Source organism: Hordeum vulgare, chromosome 3H, assembly GCF_904849725.1.
Source record: "Hordeum vulgare subsp. vulgare chromosome 3H, MorexV3_pseudomolecules_assembly, whole genome shotgun sequence".
Taxonomy (NCBI): Eukaryota; Viridiplantae; Streptophyta; class Magnoliopsida; order Poales; family Poaceae; genus Hordeum; species Hordeum vulgare.
In genome coordinates this window covers 20,113,167-20,125,938 of record NC_058520.1, presented here as the reverse complement: position 1 = coordinate 20,125,938, position 12,772 = coordinate 20,113,167, and the positions used below count along the sequence as shown (strand labels likewise).

Here is a 12,772-nt window from a genome sequence, read left to right as displayed (position 1 = left end):
GATCTGAATGTAGCAGACCCGCTGACTAAACCTCTTCCACGGCCAAAACATGATCGACACCAGAACTGTATGGGTGTTAGATTTATTACAATGTAATTCACATGGTGATGTGAGGGCTAGATTATTGACTCTAGTGCAAGTGGGAGACTGTTGGAATTATGCCCTAGAGGCAATAATAAATGTATAGTTATTATTATAATTCTTGTATCAAGATAATTGTTTATTATCCATGCTATAATTGTATTGAATAAAGACTCATTTACATGTGTGGATACATAGACAAAACACCGTCCCTAGCATGCCTCTAGTTGGCTAGCCAGTTGATCGATGATAGTCAGTGTCTTCTGATTATGAACAAGGTGTTGTTGCTTGATAACTGGATCACGTCATTAGGAGAATCACGTGATGGACTAGACCCAAAATAATAGACGTAGCATGTTGATCGTGTCATTTTGTTGCTACTGTTTTCTGCGTGTCAAGTATTTATTCCTATGACCATGAGATCATATAACTCACTGACACCGGAGGAATGCCTTGTGTGTATCAAACGTCGCAACGTAACTGGGTGACTATAAAGATGCTCTACAGGTATCTCCGAAGGTGTTGGTTGAGTTAGTATGGATCAAGACTGGGATTTGTCACTCCGTGTGACGGAGAGGTATCTCGGGGCCCACTCGGTAATACAACATCACACACAAGCCTTGCAAGCAATGTAACTTAGTGTAAGTTGCGGGATCTTGTATTACGGAACGAGTAAAGAGACTTGCCGGTAAACGAGATTGAAATAGGTATACGGATACTGACGATCGAATCTCGGGCAAGTAACATACCGAAGGACAAAGGGAATGACATACGGGATTATACGAATCCTTGGCACTGAGGTTCAAACGATAAAGATCTTCGTAGAATATGTAGGATCCAATATGGGCATCCAGGTCCCGCTATTGGATATTGACCGAGGAGTCTCTCGGGTCATGTCTACATAGTTCTCGAACCCGCAGGGTCTGCACACTTAAGGTTCGACGTTGTTTTATGCGTATTTGAGTTATATGGTTGGTTACCGAATGTTGTTCGGAGTCCCGGATGAGATCACGGACGTCACGAGGGTTTCCGGAATGGTCCGGAAACGAAGATTGATATATATGATGACTTCATTTGATTACCGGAAGGTTTTCGGAGTTACCGGGAATGTACCGGGAATGACGAATGGGTTCCGGGAGTTCACCGGAGGGGGGCAACCCACTCCGGGGAAGCCCATAGGCTTTTGGGGGACACACCAGCCCTTAGTGGGCTGGTGGGACAGCCCCAAGGGAGCCTATGCGCCAAGATAAGAAAATCAAAGGAAAAGAAAAAAAAAAGGAGGAAGTGGGAAGGGAGGGGGACTCCTCCCACCAAACCAAGTCCAACTCGGTTTGGGGGGGGAGTCCTCCCCCCCTTGGCTCGGCCGACCCCTTGGGTGTCCCTTGGACCCCAAGGCAAGGTCCCCCTCCCTCCTCCTATATATATGGGGCTTTTAGGGCAGATTTGAGACGACTTTCTCACGGCTGCCCGACCACATACCTCCATAGTTTTTCCTCTAGATCGTGTTTCTGCGGAGCTCGGGCGGAGCCCTGCTGAGACAAGATCATCACCAACCTCCGGAGCGCCGTCACGCTGCCGAAGAACTCTTCTACCTCTCCGTCTCTCTTGCTGGATCAAGAAGGCCGAGATCATCGTCGAGCTGTACGTGTGCTGAACGCGGAGGTGCCGTCCGTTCGGTACTAGATCGTGGGACTGATCGCGGGATTGTTCGCGGGGCGGATCGAGGGACGTGAGGACGTTCCACTACATCAACCGCGTTCTCTAACGCTTCTGCTGTACGATCTACAAGGGTACGTAGATCACTCATCCCCTCTCGTAGATGGACATCACCATGATAGGTCTTCGTGCGCGTAGGAAAAATTTTGTTTCCCATGCGACGTTCCCCAACAGTAATTGTTATGGGTGTCTAGATCTCACTGATAATTATTGACCGGAAGGTGTTCCAGAGATGTCCACATGTGCTCAAACCTATAGGGTCTCACGCATAATAATTATCATTTTTTAGGAATTTTATTAGATAATGAAGAATGAGAGAGAAAGTTTCCTAGTGTCTCAAATGATCTATGAAGTAGTCCGGGAGGTCTTAGATTGTCTTGGTGATATCCGCAAGTGTTTTGGAAGGTATCGGGATGTTCTATAATAGTATCATGCAAGCTTGCAATAGAGTTTGGAAGATATCAAAAGTTTCTAGAAGGATTATTATGGGCTTCGACCCTCACTTTCTTCGGGGGAGAGGCAGCCCAATAGGGTACAATTCGAGTGGCGAAGGCATGATCATTTAGATATTTATGTTGTGGAGGGTGTACCTAAGAAGAAACCAAAAATAATAATTACTATTCACATGCATAATATGCGCAAGCCATCACATTGGGGTAGACCCTGATCTTGTTTCACACTCCCTACCTCTGTCCTGCCCATGTCTGGCAGGCCTCCATGGAGGACCAGGAAAGTAGTTGGAGTCCTTATAGGACTCCTGGACCATCTAGCAACGACTATATGCACTGAAGCAAGTCGAATGTGCGCTATCATCATAGCCTTTCCTCCACTAGATATGGGTGAATCTTGTTGTAATAGCTTGTCGGCAAGTTGCTGGGCTAAGGCCCCACAGGACCATCGTCAATGAAGAAAGTCGTAGCTCGAAAGGATCAAACACCTGTAGGCACACAAACAAAGTCTGGATCCACACAGATCCACTAAAGACCAAGATCGACCGAATCCCTCAAAAAACTACGGAGACACATGTCTACTCATCCCCTGAAGACGCCAGATGCGCTATCTGGATGGTGATTCAGTGTGGGAGACATTATTCCTATTCAGGAATATCGTCGCTGCCACACAACACTAATCAAGATGTTGAATCTAACAAGAGCGGGAGTGGGGTCTCTCAGGCTGACATGGGGAGATCCTATGATCTCCATGGGTGAAAGGTCGTGGAGGCGGGATAGAACGATAGCGGCGCTGACGGTGGGAGTCTTTTCTTACATATCTAAATACATTTTTGGTGCCATTTTCAAAAAAAGAAATTATATGTATATGTAGAAGAACGAAACTTGAACAGAGGCATGGCAGTGTTGTTTCAAAACTTTTTTGCATGATAACTTTTTATCTATATTACCATTTTTTAAAAAGGACAAGGCCAATTTCTTTTACATACATAAACATTCACATGAGGATATAGTTTGAAAAACATTGTTTGATGCAGAGCATCTTTATGCACCAAAATAAAAGTTTGAAGTTACGCAACCATTTTTAGTTGATAAGTGTGACAACTTTTATTTGAAATAATTCATTGGTGTAAAATATTTTAAGGGTGACGCTACATGTTCGCTAACGGATAATATAAAAATATCGGTCGACTTCATGACCACTGGATATGGAGATGTGATCTACCTACGTAACGAGCCATGTTTGCAACAAGTGCCTTGTTGCGGTATTTTCTGCAAAAGAGCACTTGTTACAAAAAGAAAATGCAACTGTGGTCTTATTGCAGATTATTTTTTTGAGAAAATTGCCACTATACCACTAATGGAAACCGCAAGTGCCAAAATACCACTATAAAAAACCAAAGTGCCAAAATAACACTGCTCTTTTAGTTTTTCAGACCAGAATAACATCTTCTGTTAGATGTCAAACATATTCCGTTAGATGTCAAACATATTCTGTTAGTCAAACCGTTAGCATCTGTCAGTTTTTTTGGGTATTTCCAAAATGCCCCTGATCTCTAAACCTAGTCCCGTATTCCCCATCGTTCTGCTCCCGGTCTCTATCCATGGCGTGCGTCCGCTCGCCCCGCCGCCCTCCCGCTCGCTCCGCCGCCCTCCCCTAGCTTCGCCCCCAACGACGCCGCCCTCCCGCTCGCCCCCGACGACGCCGCCCTCCCGCTCGCCCCCGACGACGCCGCCCTCCGCTCGCCCCCGACGAGGCCGCGGCTCGCCCCCGACGAGGCCGTCCTCCCGCTCGACCAGGCCTTCCACTCGCCCCCGACGAGGCCGTCCTCCCGCTCGCCCCCGACGAGGCCGCCCTCCCGCTCTCCAGGGTCCCGACGTCGCCCTCCCGCTCGCCCCTCGACCAGGCCCTCGACGGCCTTGCTGCTGGCCCTCCCGCTCGCCCCTCGACTAGGCCAGCGACGGCCTTGCTGCTGCCCTCTGGGTGAATATCTGATGCTTTAAATCTGATGTTTTTATTCTAAATGATGATCCTCTGTTTCCATTTTTAGATTCGATGGGCGATTTCAAAGTAGAAATAGATGTTCAATCTTACTTGACGGTTGTAGACGGCAGAAAAGTGTATACAAGGGGCAGAACATGGAATTTTCTGGCTGGTCGGGGCTTGTCCATTGCGCGGATAAAGGAGGTTGTGGAGGGGAGGTACACATGGTCTGCTGATCAGAGAATGGTCATTTGGTATGGATCCGGAGGTAACACCGTCCCATTGATCTCTGAATCAGAGATAGCTCAATTGTTTGACATATGTTCTAACACAAAAATAGTAAGGTTCGGTGTGACCATTGAGAGTAAACAACAACAGAATGAACCAGCCCATGTTATGACCGAGGAGATGGATGATCAGCCAGTTCACGCTCCATTCTTTGCTTGGCCTAAGCAAGCCTATGAAGGGGAGTACGAGGATGATGAGCCTGTGGGATGCAACGAGGAGAGCACCTATTTGCATGAGGAGAATGTTGAGTCAAAGGAGAATGCTGAGCCACAAAAGAATGTCGAGCCAAAGGCTGCAAGAGTTCCATTGGGAACACTGGATGTGGACAACTCTTATGATCCACAACATGTGCGAGGGGATGATGAGGCTTTACTTGCGAACAATATGGCTCCTACTTATATCCATGATAAAAACAATCCTCGAATTGAAGTAGGAGCCACATTTCCTAACTCTAAAGCATTTAAAGTTGCTTTGAGACAATTAGCAATTAGAGAAGATTGGTCCTTTGGCACGCAGTATAGTGACCCTCAAAGATTTAGGGCTAATTGCACTGATGAGGATTGCCCATGGAGGATACATGCCTCAAAATTACCTAACACAAAAACTTTCATGGTATTGTATAGGAGCTCTCATTGTATAGTGACCCTCAAAGATTTAGAGCTTATGTTATTGTTGATTTCTTTCTTTTTACTGTTGTTTATTTGGCACTTATGTTTCTTAATGTTATTGTAGGTAAAAAAACTCCCTTTTGGCCATACTTGTGGGAGTACCAATTGCAGCAAAGGAATGGCAAATAGAGATTGGCTTGCTGATAAAGGGAATGCTGCACTTGAGGAGAATCCCACGGTGAGTGCAAAACAACTTAGAGAAACTTTGCAAAAGGAGTATGATATTAAGCTTCAGTACACCGATGTTTGGAAAGGAAGAGCTCGTGCAAAGGATCAATTGGAAGGTACATATAAGGAGAATTTCAAGCAATTGTGGAACTTTAGAGCCGAATTGTTGGCAACCAATCCTGGAAGTATATTTGAGATAGACATAAAAACAACTACCAACAAAAGGAGTGACGTTGTGCATGTTTTCAATAGGTTGTTCATTGCCTTCAAGCCATGCATTGATGGGTTCTTGGCAGGGTGTAGACCATATTTGGGGGTTGATGCAACATTTCTTAGTGGGAAATATACCGGACAATTGGCAGCCGCAATTGGTGTGGATGGGCATAGTTGGATGTTTCCGGTAGCATTTGGAATATTTGAGAAAGAAAATACAGAAAATTGGGTATGGTTCATGGAGCAGCTGAAGTTGGCTGTTGGAGAGCCACAAGGGCTTGTAATCCATACAGATGCATGTAAGGGGTTGGAGAATGTCGTTTCTAAGGTCTACCCAAATTGTGAACATAGAGAATGCATGATGCATCTAATGCTTAACTTCAAGAAAAATTTCAAAGGTGACATACTAGATAATATGTGGCCTGCAGCTTGGACCTATGAAGTAGAGAAGCATGCATCTAGGATGGCAGAAATACAAGCACAAAGTGCTGAAGCAATAGCCTATTTGAATATGCATCACAACCGTGTGTGGACAAGAAGCAAATTTTCAGCAATGACAAAAGTTGAGTATGTCTGCAATAATTTGGCAGAGGTCTTCAATAATTGGATTAAGGACATGAAGCAACTTGCACTTGTTGAGCTTTTGGACAACCTGAGGGAAATGATAATGAAATTGTTCGAGAAAAGGAGAGCCGTTGCCGAAACGCTGCTAGGTTACATACTACCTAGTGTGATAAAGGAGTTGAATTTGAAAAGCAAGGGGCTGCACTATTTGGAAGCAAGGGCATCACCAAATATAGCTGAGATTTCAGGAAATGGATGGAGGCACACCGTTAACTTGGAGAAAAACGAGTGCTCTTGTAGAAGATGGCAGATTTGTGGTAAGCCATGCACACATGCTCTTCGGTTCATATTCTCCAAAAAAGCCAAGCTAGAGGATTATATTGATGAGTGCTTCTCAGTGGCAAGGTTCAAAGCAGCATATGAGGGAATTCTCATGCCAATTAGGGGTAGGTCCCAATGGCCCAAGGTAAATCCTGGATTTGATATGATCCCTCCCAAGCTTACCAAGAGTGCTGGACGTCTAAGAACTAGGAGGATAAAGAATTACACTGAAGGTGGAACTGGCAGAAAACACAAATGCAAAAGGTGTGAAGCATTAGGTCATCTTCGAAAGACATGCAAGGAGCCAGAGATTGAAAGTGACGCGGACCGAGATGCTACTCCTCCACGGTAATTATTTCATGAGTCGAAATTTCTTTCACTTGCTGCCAAATGTCTTGCATATTAATTGTATTGAACTGTAGGAAAAAATCAAAGGTTGAAGCAAGCATCACAGCTACTTCTTCTCCTAAGACACCAACTAAGCAAGGTACTCAGCTTGGTAGTCCTACAAGTCCAATGACAAGGCAAAGGGCAGCAGCTATTGCAATTGCTTCAACACCTCCTAGTGCATCTACAAGGAGCAAAATTGCTGCTCCTAGCCCTCTTCTGTGAGTTCAGTTCATTTGATTGTGAGAAGCATGATTTTTCTGTGAAAACATTCGGATTCCAAATTGCCTTCATCCTGATCTTTACTTTGTTTTCTCTCAAAACAGCAATGCCATGTGAAGGAGGATATCAGGAAGCTTTTGGATGTTGACCGTCCTAGATTATAACTTGTAGTAGATTAATTAGATGTTATGTAATCGGAGTCAGTACTAAGACTGTTTGCAACCGTGTATGCATGCATAGTAGGCACAATGGTGTACACGAGGTGCTCTTTTGGTATGCTATACTGTGTTGTGACTTATATGAACCATTTTGTGTCTGTTTTCTATGTTGAAGAGGTAAGGGCATTCAAGTCTTTTTCAGATGATGTTAGTCTCAGTTATGAACCAGTGCTATTTTGGCAAGTTGGCTTTTACTAGTGGTATTTTGGCATGTTTGGTTTTGACTAGTGGTAGTTTGGCTATTGGCTCTATTTTTTTTGCAACAATGATCTTGTTGCAGAATCATTTTTATGAGTTTTTCTACAACAAAGGTCATGTTGTCGGCATTTTCTGCAACAATGATCTTATTGCTAAATCATTTTTATGAGTTTTCTATGCTGCAACGGAGTCCTTTTGCAGAAAGAATTGCAACAGGGCCTTCGTTGCAAAAATAAATATCTTCTATATTCTTCAGGGATGACACCATCGTCCGTCATAGCGAGCTTAAGTTGCGAGCAACAGATGCGACGAGAGATCGATCGATTAATCGGAAGCTTTTTCCATATTTTAAAGGAACATGTTTTTGGAATTAAAAATTAAAAACTGATGGGGCTGATGTAACCATGAATGTTTTAGTCAATCAATAAAGCTTAGATGGTTGTCTATAAAAACTATTGGTGATGTATTTGCATATCTAAATACTTTACTTCGGTACCATTTTATAAGAAAAAAAGTTGGACTGAGGTATAGCAGTGTGGTAATCAACCCTTTCACATGAATTGTTTTCATTGATATTACAATTTGTTCAATAGGCATGCCAGTGTCTTTTTACATATACGAACAATTGCATGAGAATACAGTTCAAAAAGTCGTTGTTTGATGCAGAGCCTTTTTATATACCAAAATAAAAAATTGAATTTATTCAATTATTAAAAAATATCTATGGTGTAACATATTTTAAAAGAAGTTATCTCGTACAAACATGTTTTTATGTACGGTGTAAAATATTCTCAAACAAATTAATAAAAATAACTTATACTTCTTTAGGCAAATTTCTTATACTTAATTATTAATTTTTTCAAAGAAAAGAAAAAAAAAGTGCAACGGGCCGGCCTTTCCCCCCCAATAAAACAGAGTCGCCCCTCCCCTCCGTCTTCTTCCCCCCCAAAACAGAGTCCCCCGCAAGCTCCCTGTCCGTCGGCTCCCTTCTCCACCGCCGACCTTGCTCGCACCAGCCAACCACCGCAGACACCCTCTCGCTGCCGTCTGCCACCACGACTGCGTCTTTTCCCCCTCTCTCCGTGCTTTCTCCTTCCGCTCCACCTCGCCACACGGGCCGGTGAAGACAAAAAAAAACAAGAAACCAAGAAAGGCTTCTTGGAGACAGCCCTCCAATGGCGAAGGGCGCCGGGAAGAAGCGCCGCGGGACGCAGAAGAACGCACCTCCTCGGAGCGAGGTGACCGCTCTGGTGCTCCCTGACGCGCCAGCACCGCCGGCTCGGGCCGAGGTAGCCGCGCTGTAGCTCCCGGGCGCGACACCACCGCGGACCCAGCCCGAGGTCGACACGACGCGGCGTCCCCATGGAGTCCACGTGCCGTCTCAGGCGACCGCCGTGCAGCTCCCAGGCACGCCACCGCAGCCGCGTCAGGTCGAGGTGGCCCCTTGCCCGCTTGCGATCGTCCCCGCCCCCGCTCACGTGCCGCCTCAGGCTGACGTCGCTGTCGCTACGCCGGAGTTGAAGAAGAAGAACATGAAGAAGGACAAGAACAAGAACAAGAAGCCCGCCGTCCCTGATGTACGGCGTCCTACGGCATGCCTGTACCGAACCTTCCCCGATGATCGGAAGAAGAAGGATGATCGGAAGAAGAAAAAGCAGCCTCCACCTGCTCTCGATGATCCGCAGCCTTCAGTGCCAGTGGTATGATCGAATTCCTCTCCTTCCCAAAATTTTAGAGCACCCAATCTCTTTAGCCATGGCCTGTGTATTGTTCAAATCTACTTATGTTCAGAATCTTGCCTTTGCCTTCAGAAAACTGAAAAGAAATGACAAACTGAACACAAAATTCAGTCATAGTTTCGGAACACAGAACCGAGTCTCTTTAGCCATGGCCTAAATTGTTCAAATTTTGGAGCAGTATCTCCTTCTGTACAACTTATGTTCAGAATATTGCCTTTCCCTTCATAAAATTGAAAATAAATGACAAGCTGGGCACACAATTCAGTGATGGTTTCAGAACACAAAACTGAATCACAAACCATAAAATTGGCTTTGTTGGAATTCGTTGATAGTTGCATGAGAACTGAATTTATGTTAATTAGTTAAGTCATAGCATTATGCAAAGAAACTTTGTTGGGATTGCAACAGCTCTATTCTGACGAAGGGCATCAAAAACTTTGAATTCAGTGATAGGAAAGCAAAATTATCGACAAAGTGCATCATATCTGAAATAAAAATATCTGCATTGTTTTATCATTCCATCCCATATATGCACAAATGATAGTCAGAATTGGTTCGGTTGGACACAAGCTGCATCATTTACTACTGCATCACTTTGCTTTATTTGCTAATGCGGTCCAGGTTTTTAATCTTGTATATATCTTACCTATGCTCAGATTGTCGACGGGGAAACTGTCCCTGCTGAGATTGTGAAGGGATATAAGAGGTACTGCAGAATAGCTGGATCCTGTTCGCAACGACGACAGTGTGTCACCTTTGTATTTTCGAGGAGGAGCTTCACCCAAATGGCATTGTTCGCACTTCCAATGTGAGAAACTAAACAAGCTTGGTTTTACACCAACACACTGCAACAGGCATAGTTCAGTAGCTGTTCGAATTTGAACTGACTTTAGTTTCCTTTTGTATAGATGATCAAGCATTGCAGTGGGCATATTTCTGTAGCTGTTCGCTGCGGCAGGTTTGGCTGTGCTGTTAAGGTTCCTCCAGGCCTCGATCTGCGCTGGCACATCCATTTTTTCCACGGCAGGCCATTTTTGCAGCACAGACAGGACCTCTCTCAAGTAGTAGTTGTAGTAGCAGTTCACTTCATAGTTGTTGGCTCATTGAGCCCATCGCGTTGATCTTTCTAAGAGCAGGAGTAATCCACATAGGAGCTGGACACTTGGACCAAAGCTGAGGAGACACAAGCTCCTCCATGCTGTTATCATCCAAGTTCAGAATTCCCATATCACGATGATTATTCTTATGTCCCACTGTCCACAGAAAATTATCATCGGTAAAATAGGAATGATTTGCCTTGAGAGCAGGAAATTCATCAGCACTAAGGCATTGCGATAGATTATGACCAAGAAATAACACATGGTCACGCAGGCAATTGATCACCTTAATTTTATTCCAAAGAGCATCAATCTCACATATTTTAATTCCCGTAGTGTTCCAGTACTCACATGCACCAGGCTCGGGTTCTAAATCATGGTCATGCACTATTCGAAACACTTGTAGCAGACTGCCCCATGGAGCTTGAACAATGTACCTGCCATTACAATCATAATGCTCAGGTATCCTCATAATCGTTTTCATTGTAACCACACAGCCACTGAGATCAAATGCGTGAAATTCTCCCATTGTATTGACTGCATACAATATGCCATCCTTGTAAGTGCAGTCCTCGAAAAGCAAATGAGGTGGTAGCCAGGTCCACTTATCATCCCCTGCCTTTGCAAATGAGAGCTGAGCTTGTGGATTGTGGATGAGCACCACAATGTAGCTTCCTGTGGATGTATCAGGAAATACAAACGCCTTCCACTGGAGTCTATCCCTCAGCTCGGCAAGAGCAAAGATGGATGGTGGATCACGACTGCTTCGCATTCCAGAGTGCCATGACATCTCATACTTGCAGACATCACCATACTCATCAAATATGGGCTTCACATGCTCAATGGTGGTCACTGAAGGGAGAGCAATCTGTTCACAGGTGATTGGATTCAGAAGGTGCATCTCAGACCTCTCGTCGACGGTAACAAGCCAGCCATGTGAGGACCCAATCAAATACCTGCTGCGGATAGGTGGCTGCGGCAGAGTTAACTTGTAGGACCTCTTCTCGGCAAGGCTGTAGAGGCACAAAACATCATCAGGATCAGATTCAGAGGCGTAAACCAGGCAAGGCGTCTGGCGCTGCTTGTACTGCCCAAGGGTGCGTAGCTCGGCGTATGCGGAGTGCCAGGATGAACACACGGAGCCAGCACGCATGAGGTCAGGGATCTCGAGAGCGGCAAAGATAACCATCAAGATGTCCTGCGGCAGCTCCGGCAATGTGGACAGCATCTTGGTCTTGGTCAGTGACGGATGGACATGTTCATCTCTGGAGAATTTGCTGAGTGAGCTGGGAGGGAAGCCTAGCAGCAGCCTGGGCAAAAATCTGAAGACTAGAGAGGACAACTTGTGCGGGTACATAGCTAGGTCTTGCAATTGCAATCTGAATATCCTGGCTATGCTGCAGGTCTCCATGGCCTAGAGCAGAGCCTCTCTGTTGGAAGACAAGCCTCTGTTGGAAAGTCGCAGTCTTGATGAAAGAACAGGCTGGTCCTGGTCCTGGCTATACTTATAGATCGCCAGCCGAGGCCACACCCCAACTCCGAGTAGAGTATGTGAAGCAAATCCGAATCCAGACTGGAACAGGAGCACTGAAATAATTGTTGATTGGTGAAGGAATTCCGAGCTCTGCTGTGCTTCCACGAACTCTGATTCCCAGCGAGGGCCCAAGAACAGAGCACTGACCGGATGCCGAAGAGGGGACGGTACTGCGCCGGGCTGCTGGGTCCGACCCGGGTCGAGGAAGAGAACGGTAGCCGCCTAGCCGGCACCTTGTGGGCCGAGGTCGCCGGAGTGAACGCGCTTGCGCCCCGCGCGCCCGTGGCCACCCGGAGTCACCACACCGCCGCTCGATTGGCTGACCGCGGTGGTCCGGTTGGTGTCGCCGGGGTGGCTCTTCTCCCCTCCTACCCTCACTACGCAGGAACTGGGGAAGGGGATCTCCATAGATGGGGTTCGGCTCAGCCAAGGTATACTGCAGGGGCAATTGCATCATCCCACGTGTAACTTCTGCGCAAGCAAAACTGACAATAGGTTAGAGCATCTCCAACAGTGTAAAAAACACACGCGCGATGTGGGTTTTAACGCGCTAGGAGCGGTTTCATGCAATTCAACAGACGCGGGAGATTCCGACGCGCGGGAAAAGTCGCGCGCACGAAAAAGCAGTCCGACGCGTCCTAGCTTTGGCGCGTGGCGTTTGGCGCGCTTTATAAATTCAGCGCCCCTCCACGCGCCCTCCCACCGATGTGTGCCTCGTCACGTGCCCTCCCACCGCTCTTTCCGCCGCTCTTTCTCGTCTCTGCTCGCCTCGCCGCCGCACCGCGGGGATAGTTCGGGCTTTCACGGTGTCCGCAATCGCCCCTCCGGCACTTTCTACGACGAGATCCGCTCCACCAACATACGCCCTCAGCCTCGGCATGTCCGACATCACCGACGAGGCCGCCCGCACGTACGACATAAGCCT

General features: G+C 46.3%; 1 protein-coding gene across 1 annotated transcript; it reads right to left on the bottom strand.

Annotated features, from left to right (window-relative positions):
• Positions 1-9,702: 9,702 nt before the first annotated feature.
• On the bottom strand, positions 9,703-12,275 carry LOC123442635 (probable F-box protein At4g22165). The gene has a single exon (XM_045118738.1). The coding sequence runs from the start codon at positions 11,722-11,724 to the stop codon at positions 10,303-10,305; it is 1,422 nt and encodes a 473-aa protein (XP_044974673.1). The 5' UTR covers positions 11,725-12,275; the 3' UTR covers positions 9,703-10,302.
• Positions 12,276-12,772: the final 497 nt, after the last annotated feature.

Excerpts from the sequence above, each read along its gene's own strand:
- LOC123442635 (XM_045118738.1), bottom strand. The coding sequence starts at position 11,724 with ATGGAGACCTGCAGCATAGCCAGGATATTCAGATTGCAATTGCAAGAC.